This window comes from Manis pentadactyla, chromosome 4 (assembly GCF_030020395.1).
Source record: "Manis pentadactyla isolate mManPen7 chromosome 4, mManPen7.hap1, whole genome shotgun sequence".
Classification (NCBI taxonomy): Eukaryota; Metazoa; Chordata; class Mammalia; order Pholidota; family Manidae; genus Manis; species Manis pentadactyla.
Window position 1 is genome coordinate 152,587,489 of NC_080022.1, and position 20,173 is coordinate 152,607,661.

Below are 20,173 nucleotides of genomic sequence, written 5' to 3' on the forward strand. Positions count from 1 at the left end.
GTGTGACTTTATATGTATATATAGTATACATATATATGTATGAATACACACATGTACGTAAACTCTATAGAGAGAAAGAGAATGTTCATTTATGTATATGTGTGTGTGTGTATATATATGTATAGTATATTCATTTTTTTGCTGAAAGGGATGACCTTTTTCAGTTGTGCTGATTTCTGGTGGAACAAATCTGCCTAAATTAGACCACGGTTCCCAAACTTTAATGAACCGCAGAAACACCTAGAAAAAAACCCACCTAGAATGCTTCCTAAAGCACAGGTTGGTGGGCCTCACCCCTGCAGTTTCTGACTTGGTATGTCTGAGATGGGCCTAAGCATTTTCATTTCTTACAAAGTTCGGGGTGCTGCCACTGGTCAAAACCACACAACTTTGGCTAAGAGCAGTAGTGGCTTAACATGTAACTACCACCTGTTAATTTCCCATCACCTGAAGATGATTACCCATTCCTGGAAGTAGTCGTTATGGCTCATTACAGCAGGGGTTTCACCTGGGGCTTCGGTGAGGGCTGGCTAGTTTAGTTTGTACAGGTTCTCTGGACGGTTAGACTCCTTCCCATCTTCTCTCTCTCCTTTACCAAAATTGAGAGACCTGACCTAAGAGCCACAGGCTCAGAGAAGCAGATAAATTATTTAACCCTTTCTCCTTGGCATTTGTACTCACTGCAAATTGAAATTCATGTATGTAGTTCACCACAGCAATTTTAATAGGCATTTATAAAGGACCACATGTAAGACAGTGCCTGCATGGTTCAGTAGCCCACTCTTAATTAGCTATGATCTGGCATACTTCTACTGTGTTGACTCATGCCCCAATACAACAGATGATTATTCCCCCAAAGTTGTTGTTTTGTGGAAGTAAATAATAAATGACTTGCTTAGGAACCAGTTTCATTGCCATCAGGATGTTAGCATGTACTTTAAAGAAACACAGGTGATTATCTGGGCAGGAAATAAATAAGCAGTTTTTGACGCCAAGGATGCAATTGGGGAAATAGGAGGCATAATGAGTTTTTAGTTGTTGAATACCTATGGCCATTGTTGATACTGACTGAATGTTAACCTTGTCTCAAGCAAAATCAGAAAGATCCCATTGTAATTTATAGTTGGGGAAATGCCACCTTGGGAATGATAGTGTGAAATAATGCAAATGCCTTCATTTTTATCTATTGGATTATATTTGCTTAGGTGCAGCTCACTCTGCTTACTGCCATAGTGAAGTTGTTTCTCAAGAAACCATCAGAAACACAGGAGCTGGTACAGCAGGTCTTGAGTTTGGCAACACAGGTAAGAATTCTGGAGAAAAACACGAGTTTGATTTGTCTGGTTAAATTGTGGGAAATTATGAAGCTCTTCCCAAGAAGGTTCATTTGAGGAGGTTTTAATTAGAAGGATTGCAGTCTTCAGATCCTGTTAAAATATAAAAACAGTGCCTCTTACACATATTCCAGTGAATTATAACTGATTATGTGGCTTTTAAATGAATTAGACTGACTCCACTTTTTATGATAATTCATGAGAATAGAGTTTCGACTCTTTAGTGTTAATAAAGGACATTATGTAAAAATGACATTGAGTCTCACAGTACCTACTTCTGGGTGCCTTAATTTTAGCTTTCAAATGAAAATACCATTGTAGAGGCGGTAAGTGCCACGACAGAGATTTCACACATTGTCTGCCATGTGGAGTGCAAGGTGCTCATGCTGCTGCTTCCTTAGTTACTTGGTATTTTTCATCCTGCCCAGGATGGGCGGTGCTTTCAGGAATGTGGCACCTGGCCTTAGAGATCAGGTCACCATTAGTGATCATCAATCCATCATGATTTAATGATGTTCTTCATTAAATTGGAGAACAGGCTGGCTTTAGCAGGCTGTCAACTCTTCAGATGTGTCTACACATGGAATCTGGTTCAGATAGACAATATACCATTTTTCTCCTTAATTTCCACCAAAATTTGAAACTCTTTCACAGTATTTGCCTAAATCTGAGCTGTCGTACGTATTATTAATTTTATATCTTTTACAATTTATTTGTAAGAATTCTTTGAAGTGATTTTTAAAATTGCCCTTCAAATATCTTCCCTTGCCTGAAGCAATTACCATAACCGTCAAGGCAATGGTTATTTAGTATTTTTTTTTGTTCTGTTATCATTAATCTACAATTACATGAAGAACATTATGTTTACTAGGCTCTCCCCTACCCCAAGTCCCCCCAACGAACCCCATTACAGTCACTGTCCATAAGCATAGTAATATGTTGTAGAATCACTCACTACTTGTCTTCTCTGTGTTGCGCAGCCCTCCCCTTTCCCCAACCCCCCACATTATACATGCTAATCTTAATATCCCCTTTCTTCTTCCCCGCCCTTATCCCTCCCTTCCCACCCATCCTCCCCAGTCCCTTTCCTTTTGGTAACTGTTAGTCCATTCTTCAGTTCTGTGATTCTGCTGCTGTTTTGTTCCTTCAGTTTCTCCTTTGTTCTTATACTCCACAGATGAGTGAAATCATTTGGTATTTGTCTTTCTCCGCTTGGCTTATTTCACTGAGCATAATACCCTCTAGCTCCGTCCATGTTGTTGCAAATGATAGGGTTTATTTTCTTCTTATGGCTGAATAATATTCCATTGTGTATATGTACCACATCTTCTTTATCCATTCATCTACGGATGGACATTTAGGTTGCTTCCATTTCTTGGCTATTGTAAATAGTGCTGCGATAAACATAGGGGTGCATCTGTCTTTTTCTAACGGGAGTGCTGCATTCTTAGGGTATATTCCTAGAAGTGGAATTCCTGGGTCAAATGGTAAGTCTATTTTGAGCATTTTGAGGAACCTCCATACTGCTTTCCACAATGGTTGAACTAATTTACATTCCCACCAGCAGTGTAGGAGGGTTGCCCTTTCTCCACAACCTCACCAACATTTGTTGTTGTTTGTCTTTTGGATGGTAGCCATCCTTACTGGTGTGATATGATATCTAATTGTGGTTTTAATTTGCATTTCTCTGATAACTAGTGATGTGGAGCATCTTTTCATGTGTCTTGGCCATCTGAATTTCTTCTTTGGAGAAGAGTCTGTAAAGCTCCTCTGCCCATTTTTTAATCGGATTATTTGCTTTTTGTTTGTTGAGGCGTGTGAGCTCTTTATATATTTTGGATGTCAATCCTTTATCGGATCTGTCATTTGTGAATATGTTCTCCCATAGTGTAGGATACCTTTTTGTTCTATTGATGGTGTCCTTTGCTGTACAGAAGCTTTTCAGCTTGATATAGTCCCACTTGTTCATTTTTGCTTTTGTTTTCCTTGCCCGGGGAGATAAGTTCATGAAGAAGTTGCTCATGTTTATGTCCAAGAGATTTTTGCCTATGTTTTTTTCTAAGAATTTTATGGTTTCATGACTTACATTCAGGTCTTTGATCCATTTTGAATTTACTTTTGTGTATGGGGTTAGACAGTGATCCAGTTTCATTCTGTTACATGTAGCTGTCCAGTTTTGCCAGCACCATCTGTTTAAGACACTGTCATTTCCCCATTGTATGTCCATGGCTCCTTTATCGAATAGTAATTGACCATATATGTATGGATTAATGTCTGGAGTCTCTATTCTGTTCCACTGGTCTGTGGCTCTGTTCTTGTGCCAGTACCAAATTGTCTTGATTACTATGGCTTTGCAGTAGAGCTTGAAGTTGGGGAGTGAGATCCCTTCCACTTTATTCTTCTTTCTCAGGATTCCTTTGGCTATTCGTGGTCTTTGGTGTTTCCATATGAATTTTTGAACTATTTGTTCCAGTTCGTTGAAGAATGTCGTTGGTAATTTGATAGGGCTTGCATCAAATCTGTATACTGCTTTGGGCTTGATGGCCATTTTGACGATATTAATTCTTCGTAGCCAAGAGCATGGGATGAATTTCCATTTGTTAGTGTCCTCTTTAATTTCTCTTAAGAATGTCTTACAGTTTTCAGAGTATAGGTCTTTCACTTCTTTGGTAAGGTTTATTCCTAAGTATTTTATTCTTTTTGATGCAATTGTGAATGGAATTGTTTTCCTGAGTTCTCTTTCTATTGGTTCTTTGTTAGTGTATAGGAAAGCCACAGATTTCTGTGTGTTAATTTGTATCCTGCAACTTTGCTGTATTCCGATATCAGTTCTAGTAGATTTGGATTGGAATCTTTAGGGTTTTTTATGTACAATATCATGTCATCTGCATATAGTGACAGTTTAAGTTCTTCTTTACCAATCTGGATTCCTTGTATTTTTTTGTTTTGTCTAATTGCTGTGGCTAGGACCTCCAGTACTACGTTGAATAACAGTGGAGAGAGTGGGCATCCCTGTCTTGTTCCTGATCTCAGAGGAAAAGCTTTCAGCTTCTCGCTGTTCAGTATGATGTTGGCTGTTGGTTTATCATATATAGCCTTTATTATGTTGAGGTACTTGCCCTCTGTACCCATTTTGCTGAGAATTTTTATGATGAATGGATGTTGAATTTTGTCTAATGCTTTTTCAGCATCTTTGGAGATGATCATGTGGTTTTTCTCCTTCTTTTTGTTTATGTGGTGGATGATGTTGCTGGATTTTCGAATGTTGTACTATCCTTACATCCCTTGGATGAATCCCACTTGGTTGTGGTGTATGATCCTTTTCATATATTTTTGAATTCAGTTTGCTAATATTTTGTTGAGTATTTTTGCATCTATGTTCATCATGGATATTGGTCTGTAATTTTCTTTTTTGTTGGGGTCCTTGCCTGGTTTTGGTAGTAGGGTGATGTTGGCTTTATAGAATGAGTTTGGGAGTATTCCCTCCTCTTCTATTTTTTGGAAAACTTTAAGGAGAATGGGTATTATATCTTCTTTGTTTATCTGATAAAATTCCGAGGTAAATCCATCTGGTCGGGTTTTTTTTTTCTTGGGTAGTATTTTGATTACCGCTTCAATTTCTTTGCTGTTAATTGGTTTGTTTAGATTTTGTGTTTCTTCCTTGGTCAGTCTTGGAAGATTGTATTTTTCTTAGAAGTTGTCCATTTCTTCTAGGTTTTCCAGCTTCTTAGCATATAGGTTTTCATAGTAGTCTCTAATAATTCTTGGTATTTCTGTTGGGTTTTTCGTGATGTTTCCTTTCTCATTTCTGATTCTGTTGATATGTGTTGATTCTCTTTTTCTCTTAATAAGTCTGGCTAGAGGCTTATCTATTTTGTTTATTTTCTCAAAGAACCAGCTCTTGGTTTCACTGATTTTTTTATTGTTTTATTCTTCTCAATTTTACTTATTTCTTCTCTGATCTTTATTATGTCCCTCCTTCTGCTGACTTTAGGCCTCATTTCTTATTCTTTTTCAATTTTGATAATTGTAATGTTAGACTATTTATTTGCATTTGTTCTTCCTTCTTTAAATATGCCTGGGTTGCTATATACTTTCCTCTTAAGACTGCTTTTGCTGCGTCCCACAGAAGTTGGGGCTTTGTGTGGTTGTTGTCATTTATTTCCATATATTGCTGTATCTCCATTTTAATTTGTTTGTTGATCCGTTGACTATTAGGAGCGTGTTGTTAAGCCTCCATGTGTTTGTGAGCCTTTTTGCTTTCTTTGTACAATTTATTTCTCGTTTTATACCTTTGTGGTCTGAGAAGTTGGTTGGTAGAATTTCAGTGTTTTTGAACTTACTGAGGCTCTTTTTGTGGCCTAGTATGTGGTCTATTCTGGAGAATGTTCCATGTGCCCTTGAGAATAATGTGTATCCTGTTGCTTTTGGGTGTAGAGTTCTATAGATGTCTATTAGGTCCATCTGTTCTAGTGTGTTGTTCAGTGCCTCTGTGTCCTTACTTATTTTCTGTCTGGTGGATCTGTCCTTTGGAGTGAATGGTGTGTTGAAGTCTCCTAAAATGAATGCATTGCATTCTATTTCCTCCTTTAGTTCTGTTAGTATTTGTTTCACATATGCTGGTGCTCCTGTGTTGGGTGCATATATATTTATAATGGTTATATCCTCTTGTTGGACTGAGCCCTTTATCATTATGTAATGTCCTTCTTTATGTCTTGTTACTTTCTTTGTTTTGAAGTCTATTTTGTGTGATACTAGTACTGCCACACTTGCTTTTTTCTCCCTATTGTTTGCATGAAATATCTTTTTCCATCCCTTGACTTTTAGTTTGTGCATGTCTTTGGGTTTGAGGTGAGTCTCTTGTAAGGAGCATATAGATGGGTCTTGTTTTTTTATCCATTCAGTGACTCTGTGTCTTTTGATTGGTGCATTCAGTCCATTTACATTTAGGGTGATTATTGATAGGTATGTACTTATTGTCATTTCAGGCTTTAGATTCGTGGTTACCAAAGGTTCCATGTTACTTTCCTTACTATCTAAGAATCTAACTTAACTCACTTATTATGCTGTTACAAGCACAATCTAAAGGTTCTCTTCTATTTCTCCTCCTTTTTCTTCCTCCTTCATTCTTTATATATTAGGTTTCAAATTCTGTACTTTTTGTCTATCCCTTGATTGACTTTGGGGATAGTCAATTTAATTTTGTATTTGCCTCGTAATCAGCTGCTCCACCCTCCCTACTGCCTCTGATGACAGCTATCCAACCCTAGGAACACTTCCATCTATAACAGTCCCTCCAAAATAGACTGGAGAGATGGCTTGTGGAAGGTAAACTCTCTCAGCTTTTGCTTATCTGGAAATTGTTTAATCCCTCCTTCAAATTTAAATGATAATCTTGCCATTTAAAGTAATTTTGGTTCCAGGCCCTTCTGCTTCATGGCATTAAATACATCATGCCACTCCCTTCTGGCCTGTAAGGTTTCTGCTGAGGAGTCTGATGTTAGTCTTATGGGCTTTCCTTTGTATGTGATCTTATTTCTGCCTCTGGCTGCTTTTTTAACAGTGTGTCCTTATCCTTGATCTTTCCCATTTCAATTACTATGTGTCTTGGTGTTGTCTTCCTTGGGTCCCTTGTGTTGGGAGATCCGTGGATCTCCATGGCCTGAGAAAGTATCTCCTTCCCCAGATTGGGGATATTTTCAGCAACTACGTCCTCAAAGACACTTTCTATCCGTTTCTCTCTCTTCTTCCTCTGGTATCCCTATAATGCGAATATTGTTCCGCTTGGCTTGGTTACACAGTTCTCTCCATATTCTTTCATTTTTAGAGATCCTTTTTTCTCTCTGTGCCTCAGCTTCTTTGTATTCCTCTTCTCTAGTTTCTATTTCCTTTATTGTCTCCTCCACGGTATCCAGCCTGCTTTTAATACCCTCCATTGTGCTCTTCAACGACTGGATCTCCAACCTGAATTCATTCCTGAGTTCTTGGATGTCTTTCTGTACCTCCATTAGAATGTTGATGATTTTTATTTTGAAATCCCTTTCAGGAAGAGTCACGTGGTCCATATTATTTAAATCTTTCTTGGGAGTTGTATTAATAATTTTACTCTGGACAAGGTTTCTTTGGCGTTTCATGTTTGTATATGGCGCCCTCTAGTGTCCAGAAGCTGTAGTCTGGAGCTGCTCAGCCCCTGAAGCAATGTCGGGGGTCGCAGGGGAGCGATACTGGTTCCTGGGGGGAGGAGAAAGCTGTTTCCCACCTCCCAGCTGCTGTGCCTGTCTCCACTTCCTGAGCCAGTGGGCCAGTCACACAGGTATAAGTTTTTGTCCCAGTGCTGCTGAATATGGATCCCTGCTTTCCACAAGCAACCGGAATCCTAGTCTCCCCAGGAACTTATTCAGCCTGTATTAACTTTCCAGCCTGGTAGTCATGCGAGTCTCATGAAAGCACCATGAATATAGGTTTGTGCTCCCAGTGCAGATCTCCAGAGCTAGGTATTCAGCAGTTCCCAAGCCTTCCACTCCCTACCTGCTCCATTTCTCTTCCTCCCGCCGGTCAACTGGGGTGGTGGAGGGGCTCCGGTCCCATGGAGCCATAGCTCTGGTACGTTACCCCGTTTGGTGAGGTCTGCTCTTTTCTCCAGGTGTGTGCTGTCTGAAGCCGTCTTCTTTCCTGTTGCTCTCTCAGGATTATTTGCGCCAATTAAATTTTCTAATTGTATCCAGTTTTAGGAGGAAGCCTCTGTCTCTCCTCTCATGCCACCATCTTTAATGTTAATCGGTTATTTAATATATTCCTATTGAATTGAGCATTCTAGACTTCATGTTACTTACAGACCCTTGAGCATGCATTTGTGTCTCTATTAAGATGAATTCAAAATAATTTTCTAGAGAGAATTTTGGCCTTGTTCCCTCCCTGCTAACATCTAAATAGATAAAGGATAATCTCATCATCAAGCAGGTATCATTGGTAGGTTGCATTGTATTCACAAGTTCTTGACCCTATCTCCATCCATCTCCATTGTCTATTAAGGCCTGTATTTAACAGGTAGCATAGGAGAGCTATATTGAATTCTTATCAGAGTTCAAACTCAATCTTATTAACTCTCAACATCTATCAAAATTTTGCCTGAGATAAAGTGTTTTGGGAATATTGCTTAAAGGTTAAAAGGACGCTTGTATTTACAGATGATTGAAATTGACCACTGAACCAACCCAGAATAGTAGAGAGCTATGTATCTAGATTGTATTGTATCTGACCCTTAATAGAATTGCTTTTACTGAATTAGACTGATACCGTCATCTTGTAGTAAGGGTTGCCATGAGAAACTATCGTGTTTGGATCTGTTAAAATCATTGTTTATGCCATTATATATTTTCTTCGTTATGAGGCCCCATCAAATTTCTAACTAGTTTTGGATTCTCCTATACATTGGTGTATATAGTTAATTGCCTCTGAATGGCTTATCTGACGAGATTACTTTTTTATATTACTTGTTTGAAACCTTAGAGTCAAATACAAATGTTATGTAAAAAATGTGTAGGTTATTGTGGCATATATTTTTCTGCCTCCAGTTCCAATTTATGGTCTCTAGCCTAAGATGAATTTTTGTATGTTTTGCTAAATCCTCTTCTAGAACTGGCAGGGTATAAATAAACCATCAGACATTCTTGATTCTAGACTTCCTGTAGAAAGACTAGTATAGAATCTTAATAGCAACAGTAATCTGTGTTCTGCTTACAGTGTACCAGGCATTTTGGTAAGCACTTGAGATATTAATGTCAGTAAGCATTGATAATGTTAGTATTTCTGTTTTATAGTTGAGGAAAAACTAAGACGTAGAGATGCCTGTTAGTATGGGGTGGAGCTAGGACTCAAATCCAAGTAGCCTGGCTCTAGAGTCTGCCCTTATTCACTAGACTATGCTGCTTTTCCAGTCTGAAGATTTAAGAATGACTTTGAGAGTACACATTCCCTGCCTTCCCTGCCTGAAGCACTTATTGTGTATAAGCCAGTGTGTATAAATGAAGCATGTAATTTTAAGATCATTGTGGATGATAATTTCATATTTGGATGTGTATGATGTCTAGGCTTGCCTTTCCTATACAATTAATGAGGTCTGAGAAGTTAGAACAAAAGAGCAAAAGTTTTTTCCACTGGATGTTTTTTCAGAGATTTTTTTCTTAAGTTTGTGAAATAAACCAAATTGAATGAAGTTGGTAAGTGCCAATTTAAGTTGAGGGCAGTGTAATCTGAATTATGTTCATTTGAATTTTGTTGTAGAGTTCTGTTTCTGCCACATTCAGTGGTTCGGGACATGATTGAGCATATTTCCATTTCATACTGCTACCCTTCTATCTAATAGAGTTAATACTGTACCTATGCTGAGAATTCAGTGAAGTATATGTGAAATCTTTGTGCTTCTAATTTGAAATAAAATGGTGGTGTGCTTAGAAATACTATTAGCTAGAGGAAAAGAAAACCACCCCTTGAATCTGTGACTTCATTTCAAAAATTTGTACTTTTTGCTTTGTTAGTTAAAGAGGAATTAGTAAACAATGCATGCAGAAGTGACCAGACTTCAGTAATTACCCTTTGCAGTACACAGAAGAGAAGTCTTCATCTTAGTTTTTCTATGAACACGAGACTACCATCATCAAAATCTCCTGTGCTGCTTGTTAAAAATCCAAATTCCTGGGCCCCATTGCTGACAGAATGAATCAGAATCTCTGTGGTTCGGGCCTACTATAAGCACTTTCACTAAAGTTGGTGCACATTACAGCTTACAAATTACAGTTTTAGAGCTTGCCTGGTAAGAATTGTTTTGGAAGCTCTTAAATGTTTAGAAATATACTGTTTTCTCAAGATCCTGACAAAGTCCTTTGGGGTCAGCGGTACAGTAGATTGAAAACCAAACTTTAAAAAAATTTGTAACTATACTTTTTTATACCATTGATGTACAATCTTATATTGATTTCAAATATATGACACCGTGGTTCAACAGTTACCCATATTATTAAATCCTCACCCCCTGTAGTGCGGTTACTATTTGTCAACATAGAAAGATGGAGAACCAAGTTTTTTGTCAGTGAAGATGTAATGGCACCTTAAATTCATAAAAAGTTTCTATTTCCTTGTCACAAGTTTTGACCTGTGGCCCTGATTGTGGCCTCCATATGAATAGTGAGACTGAAAGCCAGGTTTTAGTTGACCTGATGAATCAGCCCTCAGAACAGTTTGAACAGGGGAGGTCCTTGCCTACTCTGGACTTTAGTCTTGGAAAATTTGAACTCATTTCTCATAGGACTATTTTTTTAGTCAGTGTCGCTTAGGACTTACAGTGTTTTTCTATCTTTGATCCAGTGATTCTGTCTCTAGCAACTTGCTCTTTTACAGTGTTTTGAATTTGTGAGAGACTCATAAAGTTTTTTCAAAGAAGTACATAATTTTGTGAATTCCCAAAGGAACTTTCTCTTTTTTTTGCCATTTGTTTAAATATGTGCATAATATATGAGAGAAATAAATTGAAGTAAAGTATTTCATTTTGATCAGTATATTATTAAACTATATTATAAACTTTAATTCCTTTAACTATAGTACCTGCCTATAAAGACAAATGAATTTTCCCAGATTAGTGATGTGCAGTGTTTATTTTAATTGTGTAATAAAACATAATTAGTCTACAAATTTTAAATGATGTGCTTTGGGGACTGAATATGAAGTTTAATGTTTTAATTTATATATTCAACAAGAGCTAGGGTAGGGATTGCTTTCCTGACCTGATGTTTTGAGAAACTTGGGTTGCACTCTTTTAAAAAGTCAGCTTATTCATGTTTTATAATGTTCAAGCTTTATTTCCCAATGGAAATCTAAGTGAGAGGTTTCAGGCTGCTATTTATAAACACTTCCTCAGAAGCAAATTATCCTGCTCCCCCAATATAACAAAACAAAATCATCTACATTGGATATTACCACTTTTCTTTAACCCTGGCATTTCAAATACTATAAACATTTTTATATGGCATGAAATTCACCCATATATGTATTTCTATTAGAATATTGCAAATAATGAGATAAAGATTATCCAGATAAAATTTACCACTTTTATACTCTGTTAACTTGCTGTATCTCAGTGTTGTTTGTGTTTTTCTTTGTCTTTAGCCAGCAATCTGTTATGAGTGCAGATTGATACATAACTAAGAAAAACCATTTAAAACAATGTAGTCAAAAACATTCGGGTCTCTACTTGTATTGAGCTGAAAAAGTGTCTTAAGTGGTTAACTTCGGAACCAGTTCATCTTCTTGATGAGAAACTCGTCTAAAAGCTTTCAAGTTGGTGTACTTGAAAGAAAATAATTTTGTATGTGTGTTTTAAACACAGAAAGTGAAATGGAGACTTAGTATTACCTTTAATAACATGTTATTGCTGGAACAACTGGTACATAAACAAATATAGACATTCTGAGAAGCAGATAGCAGGATATTTATTGCTACTTTGTAATGATTACAAAAATAGACAGATAGATAAATGGAAGGAGGAAGAAAGAGGCAGCAATCTGAATGTCCATTAGTAAGTAATGACAGAGTACTGCATATACAGTGGAAAACTTCACCTTTGTGTGCCAGTATGGAAAGCAACTTGCAAAGCACCATATATAATATGAAACTGGTTTTGTATAAAATAAATATACTTATTCATGGGAGTTGTCTGGAAAATATATATATATACCACACTGTTAATATGACTAGGGGGTGGGGATTTAAGATGGGTAAGGATGGATGATTGAGGAAAACTTATATTATGCACTTCTAAATTGTGATGTGGCATTGATTAATTTTGTTTTAAGCCATTAGCATGTGTAAAATTATTTTAAAACTAACTTAAAAGACCACTAAATTCAAGTGTCACCCTTTTTGGAAGCACTTAATTACATGCTGTCTTTAACAATTTTTATTATTTTAGGTAATAGTCCCTCCCATACAACATTGTGATGATGAATCTGTGATCTTGTTAAAGTGAGGCGCTATGTGCTGTTACTTCTTTATTTCCAGGACCTAGCCATTGTCACCATAGTAGCTACTTAATGCATATTTAAATAAAGAAGAAAGGTATGGATGAAATATATATGAGATATATTTCATGAACAATTCTGCTAGTATTTATAGAAGTTAAAAAATTATTTTTATGTCCCGAGACCATCTCAGACAGTTAATTTTTACTGGGTTAAACTTTAGTTCCCTTTTCTCAACTTCCCTTTGGATTTGAGTCTTAGGACTAACCCACTGCACTTAACATTTAAATTCTTTGAAATATTAGAGATTACAAAATTATGACTGTATTAAAACTATATTGAGTCTAACTATGTAAATCTCTCCAGCATTGCCTTCATAATAAACGCGACAGTCTGGGTTCCTGTATGCAGAAAAATGCCACTTACGCCTTCTTTCCCTTGCCTTCCACAAGGATTCTGATAATCCTGACCTTCGAGACCGGGGCTATATTTATTGGCGCCTTCTCTCAACGGATCCTGTCACAGCCAAAGAAGTAGTCTTGTCTGAGAAGCCACTGATCTCTGAAGAGACAGATCTTATTGAGCCAACTCTACTGGATGAACTAATCTGCCACATTGGTTCTTTGGCCTCTGTGTACCATAAACCTCCTAATGCGTTTGTGGAAGGCAGTCATGGAATCCATCGCAAACACTTGCCAATACATCATGGGAGGTAAGCAGGTGAAGTAGATGAATTAGAGTGAGAAGTGACTCTGTTTAGACAGAGTTGGTTTTCTTCATGTTTTTATAATGTAGAAAAGAACTTGCATGCATTTTGCCTACCTGCTAGACTGCCCTGAGGGTTTCATCTGAATACAGTGAGCACACTTACAATGACAGACAGAGGCCCCTCTGTGTTCTAATCTGGGAGAAGATAGGATTGTGGCTTTCGTGGTGGTGCAGACCTTCTAAACTGATAAAATTTGGAAGTTGCTTAGGTCTCCAGTAAGAGGCTAGAAATCTTCCCAGGGTTGAAAACTTGGAAGAACTCCTATATGTACATTTAGCTATCTTTAGCCTTTAACTTTGGTTGGGGCTTATGGAGAAAGTTATCAGATATTGCTTCCCTTATGCTGTAAAGCTGTTACTGAAGTAATATTTACAGGTTGTTTTATAAAAGCAGCTTACATTCTTTGTGGACATTGATTCTCAGTTACTTGTGCCTGTTCTAGCAAATTAAATTGATCATCTCATTAAGGAAATTCTGTTATGAATAGGTTCTCAGGTAACGTGAAACTCGTAAGGTATCTTTAAATTTTAGTTTGGAAGGAATGACTGTAATAAACTCTTATAGTGGGAATCTTGGAATCCTTTTGCAGTCTCCTTCATTAATCATAGTAAGGCTTAAATCTAAGTAGAATTTAATCCCAGAGGCATTAGACTACTGCACTTCCATTAAAGAGTGTCTCCTACCATTCTCTAATATACACTGCGGTTTAAGTGGTTAATGAGTAGCCAGAGTGCAGGATTTATTGCTTTACAAATTAGCGTAGTCCACATTTTGGGTTGACTATTTAAAATCTATTTAAACAGACTGTGGGCACGAATAGACAAAAAGGAAAAGGCGATACCAAAAAAACTTAGTTTCTTTCATTAGCCTTTATTTGAGTGAGTCTTTGGTTTTAGGGTAAGTGCTATGATTTTCACCCATAGGGGATTTGAGGCTTCATAAGGATTAGGCCTTGTAGTAATAGTGTGTTTTTCCTTGTAGGCAGGCATATTTAACATTCTCTAGATACGACCATTTGATTTTAAGGTCTCTCTCCTTGTGTGTGCTCTGAGTTTTGATAATAGATAGGAATTTTCTGATAACTTTTGATCCTCACCTGGGAGAGGGAAAGTTAAATTAACAAACAAAACAGCTCTTTCTAGAACACAGGGTAAGAACCAATATTTAAACTATTTAAAAAGAAACAATCTCTTATATAGGGTCTTTACCTGATTAATAGCCTTTAATTTTTTACCTTCACAATACCATATGTGGTTCGTCTTTTTAGATAACCTTTCTGTCCATTTGTCCTTGTTTTCTGTTCTTAAAGGAAACACAAACACAGAAAAGTCCCCTTTGATATAAATAGGGGCAGTATATTGCTGTAAATGGCATGTCTGTAGTAGTCCTGACATTACCTAGCTCTCTTCCGCAGCATAAGGTTAATAATAATATTCTTCTGACATGAAATAACAGCAACATTGTAAAACCTTATTCTGCCTCTTCTAGAAGTGTAAAAATACTTACCTTCAGTAAGTCTTTTAAAATCACTTGGGAAAGAAAGGGAAGTGCTTTTCAGTTGGGTGTTGCTCGTAGTACTTGTTAGCTGTAGGGGTGAGATGGTAAATAGTCTAATTTAGAAAAATCTCAATTTTTAAAAAACTTCTTGCTTTGACAGCTGTGCAGTTAATGTCCCATGAATTCACAATGGGAAACATTTTCATGTTAATTTGCTTATATTTTCCACTAGGAATGAATGCATAATAATGATTTACCATGTTTTTAACTTGTAGAAATTATTGGATCATTTACCTCTTTTCATCTGACTCAATTTGTCTTCTCATAGTACTCTTCCTTTTCCATTATAGTGAAGGAATATATGTGCCTTGTTCACCTATTCTGCCTTGTATTTCAAGGTTCTGATAAACAGTGTGACAGACATCTCCTTAAATGGTACATGTCACAAGATGAGAGAATTTGCATCTGCAGAGAATAAATGCCCTTTATAGAGATCTCATGTACTTCTTGCCAGATGTATATGAAATCGCTTCCCCTTTTGGCTTTATTAATTTGGGGCTTATATTTGCCCCACCCTGTCTACATACTTCTCATCTTGGCTTCCTTGCCACTTTTTTTTCCCTAAGTTATCTTCCTTAGCTTGTTTTTCTCTCTTTAATCTTTGCAATTCTGTGTTCATTCCCTTCTTGATTATCAAGCTTGTTTGTATCACAAGGCTCATTCTGAACCTTCTCTTTCTGTTTGTCTTTGTATTCTTTTGGCAGAATTCATCTGCTAAAAACAGCAATACCAGATAGAAGGTTTTGCAGTTTACACCATGTTTTCATTTGATCCTCTAAAATAAAACCGTGTTTTGGTAACATTGTTATCATATTATTGGTGAGCAAACTGTCTCAGAGTTGTTGTCACTTGCCCAAGATCATGCAACCCGTAGTTGTTGGAGTACCACTTGGTCTTGGTACTCTTATTCTAGACCCCCTACTCTTGTCACCACATCACAGTTATACTCTGCTGATTTCACCTGCGATGTGTATATGAATTTCTTCCAAGTTTACCTCTCTGCCAGTCCCTTGTTTGTAGCTCACTATTGGACTTCTTTTTTTTTTTTACTTGAAACTTAACAGTTGAAAATAGTGTATTATTTTTCCCATTATCCTTCCAGATTCCTGTGTGATTATAAGGAGCATCACTAGTGTTCTGCTGCTTAGTTTTTGTTTGTGTATTCTCTGAGTTTGAGTCTTCATTGTTTGTCTTCTGTCTTCAAGTGTTGTCTAAACCTATCTAGTTTTTTGGGTTTTGTATTTTAAAAAAATATTTGTTTATTAATGGACTTTTTTTCTTCTACATTTTTTCTTTTATTAACGTATTATTGATATACATACACTCTTATGAAGGTTTCACATGAAAAAAACAATGTGGTTACTACATTTACCCATATTATCAAGTCCCCACTCATACCCCATTGCAGTCGCTGTCCATCAGTGTATAAGATGCCACAGATTCACTATTTACCTTCTCTGTGCTACATTGTCTTCCCCATGACCCCTCACACCATGTGTACTAAACATAATACCCCTCAATCCCCTTCTCCCTCCCTCCCTCCCTCCCCATCTGCCCTCCCACACCCCTCCCCTTTGGTAACCGCTAGTCTCTTGGAGTCTGTGAGTCCTCTGCTGTTTTGTTCCTTCAATTTTGCTGGATTGTTATATTCTACAAATGAGGGAAATCATTTGGCACTTGTCTTTCTCTGCCTGGCTTATTTCACTGAGCATAATATCCTCCAGCTCCATCCATGTTGTTTCAAATGGTAAGATTTGTTTCTTTCTTATTGCTGAATAGTATTCCATTGTGTGTATGTACCATGTCTAATTTATCCATTCATCTACTAATGGAAACTTAGGTTGCTTCCATTTCTTGGCTGTTGTAAATAGTGCTGCAATAAACATAGGGGTGTATATGTGTTTTTAAACCTGAGAACTTGTATTCTTCTTTTTTTCTTTTTCCCTACCCTTGTACCTCCCTTCCCACCCATCCTCCCCAGTCCCTTTCCCTTTGGTAACTATTAGTCCATTCGTAGGTTCTGTGATTCTGCTGCTGTTTTGTTCCTTCAGTTTTCCTTTGTTCTTATACTCCACATATGAGTGAAATCCTTTGGTACTTGTCTTTCTCTGCCTGGCTTATTTCACTGAGCATAATACCCTCTAGCTCCATCCATGTTGTTGCAAATGGTAGGATCTGTTTTTATCTTATGGCTGAGTAATATTCCATTGTAAATATGTACCACATCTTCTTTATCCATTCATCTACTGATGGACATTTAGGTTGCTTCCATATCTTGGCTATTGTAAATAGTGCAGCGATAAACATAGGGGTGCATCTGTCTTTTTCAAACTTGGCTGCTGCATTCTTAGGGTAAATTCCTAGAAGTGGAATTCCTGTGTCAAATGGTATTTCTATTTTGAGCATTTTGAGGAACTTCCATACTGCTTTCCACAATGGATGAACTAATTTACATTCCCACCAGCAGTGTAGGAGGGTTGCCCTTTCTCCACAACCTCTTCAACATTTGTTGTTGTTTGTCTTTTCGATGATGGCGATCCTTACTGGTATGCGGTGATATCTCATTGTGGTTTTAATTTGCATTTCTCTGATGACATGCGATGTGGAACATCTTTTCATGTATCTGTTGGCCATCTGAATTTCTTATTTAGAGAACTGTCTATTCAGGTCCTCTACCCATTTTTTAATTGGATTATTTGCTTTTTGTTTGTTGAGGTATGTGAGCTCTGTATATATTTTGGATGTCAACCCTTTATCGGATCTGTCATTTATGAATGTATTCACCCATACAGTAGGATACCTTTTTGTTCTATTGATGGTGTCCTTTGCTGTACAGAAGCTTTTTAGCTTGATATAGTCCCACTTGTTTATTTTTGCTTTTGTTTTCCTTGCCTGGGGAGATATGTTCATGAAGAAGTTGCTCATGTTTATGTCCATGAGATTTTTGCCTATGTTTTTTCCTAAGAGTTTTATGGTTTCATGACTGACATTCAGGTTTTTGATCCATTTCGAATTTACTTTTGTGTATGGGTTTAGACAGTGATCCAGTTTCATTCTGTTACATGTAGCTGTCCAGTTTTGCCAGCACCATCTGTTGAAGACAGTGTCATTTCCCCATTGTATGTCCATGGCTTCTTTTTCATATATTAATTGATCATATATGTTTGGATTAATGTCTGGAGTCTCTATTCTGTTCCACTGGTCTGTGGCTCTGTTCTTGTGCCAGTACCAAACTGTCTTGATTACTGTGGCTTTGTAGTAGAGCTTGAAGTTGGGGAGCGAGATCCCCCCAACTTTATTCTTCCTTCTCAGGATTGCTTTGGCTATTCGGGGTTTTTGGTGGTTCCATATGAATTTTTGAACTATTTGTTCCAGTTCGTTGAAGAATATTGTTGGTAATTTGATAGGGATTGCACCAAATCTGTATATTGCTTTGGGCAGTATGGCCATTTTGACGATATTAATTCTTCGTAGCCAAGAGCATGGGATGAATTTCCATTTGTTAGTGTCCTCTTTAATTTCTCTTAAGAGTGTCTTATAGTTTTCAGGGTATAGGTCTTTCAATTCTTTGGTAAGGTTTATTCCTAAGTATTTTATTCTTTTTGATGCAATTATGAATGGAATTGTTTTCCTGATTTCTCTTTCTATTAGTTCATTGTTAGTGTATAGGAAAGCCACAGATTTCTGTGTGTTAATTTTGTATCCTGTAACTTTGCTTTATTCTGATATCAGTTCTAGTAGTTTTGGAGTGGAGTCTTTAGGGTTTTTTTATGTACAATATCACGTCACCTACAAATAGTGACAGTGTAACTTCTTCTGTACCAATCTGGATTCTTTGTATTTCTTTGTTTTGTCTAATTGCCATGGCTAGGACCTCCAGTACTATGTTGAATAACAGTGGAGAGAGTGGGCATCCCTGTCTTGTTCCCAGTCTCAGAGGAAAAGCTTTCAGCTTTTCACTCTTCAGTATGATGTTGGCTGTGGGTTTATCATATATGGCCTTTATTATGTTGAGGTACCTGCCCTCTATTACCCATTTTGTTGAGAGTTTTTATAATGAATGAATGTTGAATTTTCTTGAATGCTTTTTCAGCATCTGTGGAGATGATCATGTGGTTTTTCTCCTTTTTTTTGTTTATGTGGTGGATGATGTTGATGGATTTTTTAATGTTGTACCATCCATGCATCCCTGAGATGAATCCCACTTGGTCATGGTGTATGATCCTTTTCATGTATTTTTGAATTCAGTTTGCTGATATTTTGTTGAGTATTTTTGCATCTATGTTCATCAGGGATATTGGTCTGTAATTTTGTTTTTTGGTGGGGTCTTTGACTGGTTTTGGTATTAGGATGATGTTGGCTCCATAGAATGAGTTTGGGCGTATTCGCTCCTGTTCTATTTTTCGGAAAATTTAAGGAGAATGAGTAGTATGTCTTCTCTGTATGTCTTATAAAATTTCGAGGTAAATTCATCTGGCCTGGGGGTTTTGTTCTTGGGTACTTTTTTTGATTACCGCTTCAATTTCTTTACTGGTAATTGGTTTGTTTAGATTTTGTGTTTCTTCCTTGGTCAGTCTTGGAATGTTGTAGTTTTCTAAGAAGTTGTCCATTTCTTCTAGGTTTTCCAGCTTCTTAGCATATAGGTGTTTGTAGTAGTCTCTAATAATTCTTTGTTTTTCTGTTGGGTCTGTTGTGATTTTTCCTTTCTCATTTCTGATTCTGTTGATGTGTGTTGATTCTCTTTTTCTCTTAATAAGTCTGGCTAGAGACTTATCTATTTTGTTTATTTTCTCAAAGGACCATCTCTTGGTTTCATTGATTTTTTCTATTATTTTATTCTCCTCAATTTTATTTATTTCTTCTCTGATCTTTATTATGTCCCTCCTTCTGTTGACGTTAGGCCTCATTTCTTATTCTTTTTCCAATTTTGATAATTGTGATGTTAGACTATTTATTTGCGTTTGTTCTTCCTTCTTTAAATATGCCCGTATTGCTATATACTTTCCTCTTAGGACTACTTTTGCTGCATTCCACAGAAGTTGGGGCTTTGTGTGGTTGTTGTCATTTATTTCCATATATTGCTGTATCTCCATTTTAATTTGTTCGTTGATCCATTGACTATTAGGAGCGTGTTGTTAAGCCTCCATGTGTTTGTGAGCCTTTTTGCTTTCTTTGTACAATTTATTTCTCGTTTTATACCTTTGTGGTCTGAGAAGTTGGTTGGTAGAATTTCAGTGTTTTTGAACTTACTGAGGCTCTTTTTGTGGCCTAGTATGTGGTCTATTCTGGAGAATGTTCCATGTGCCCTTGAGAAGAATGTGTATCCTGTTGCTTTTGGGTGTAGAGTTCTGTAGATGTCTATTAGGTCCATCTGTTCTAGTGTGTTGTTCAGTGCCTCTGTGTCCTTACTTATTTTCTGTCTGGTGGATCTGTCCTTTGGAGTGAATGGTGTGTTGAAGTCTCCTAAAATGAATGCATTGCATTCTATTTCCTCCTTTAGT

General features: G+C 37.0%; 1 protein-coding gene across 7 annotated transcripts in view; it reads left to right on the plus strand.

The window, feature by feature from the left end:
- Window positions 1-20,173, plus strand: part of AP2B1 (adaptor related protein complex 2 subunit beta 1) — a 161,398-nt gene that overhangs the window by 48,203 nt on the left and 93,022 nt on the right. For all 7 annotated transcript variants that reach the window (XM_057501213.1, XM_057501212.1, XM_057501214.1 and 4 more), the window contains 2 exons: window positions 1,206-1,304; window positions 12,799-13,058. In XM_057501213.1, coding sequence (XP_057357196.1) covers window positions 1,206-1,304; window positions 12,799-13,058 — 359 coding nt within the window. The remainder of the gene's footprint in view (window positions 1-1,205; window positions 1,305-12,798; window positions 13,059-20,173) is intronic.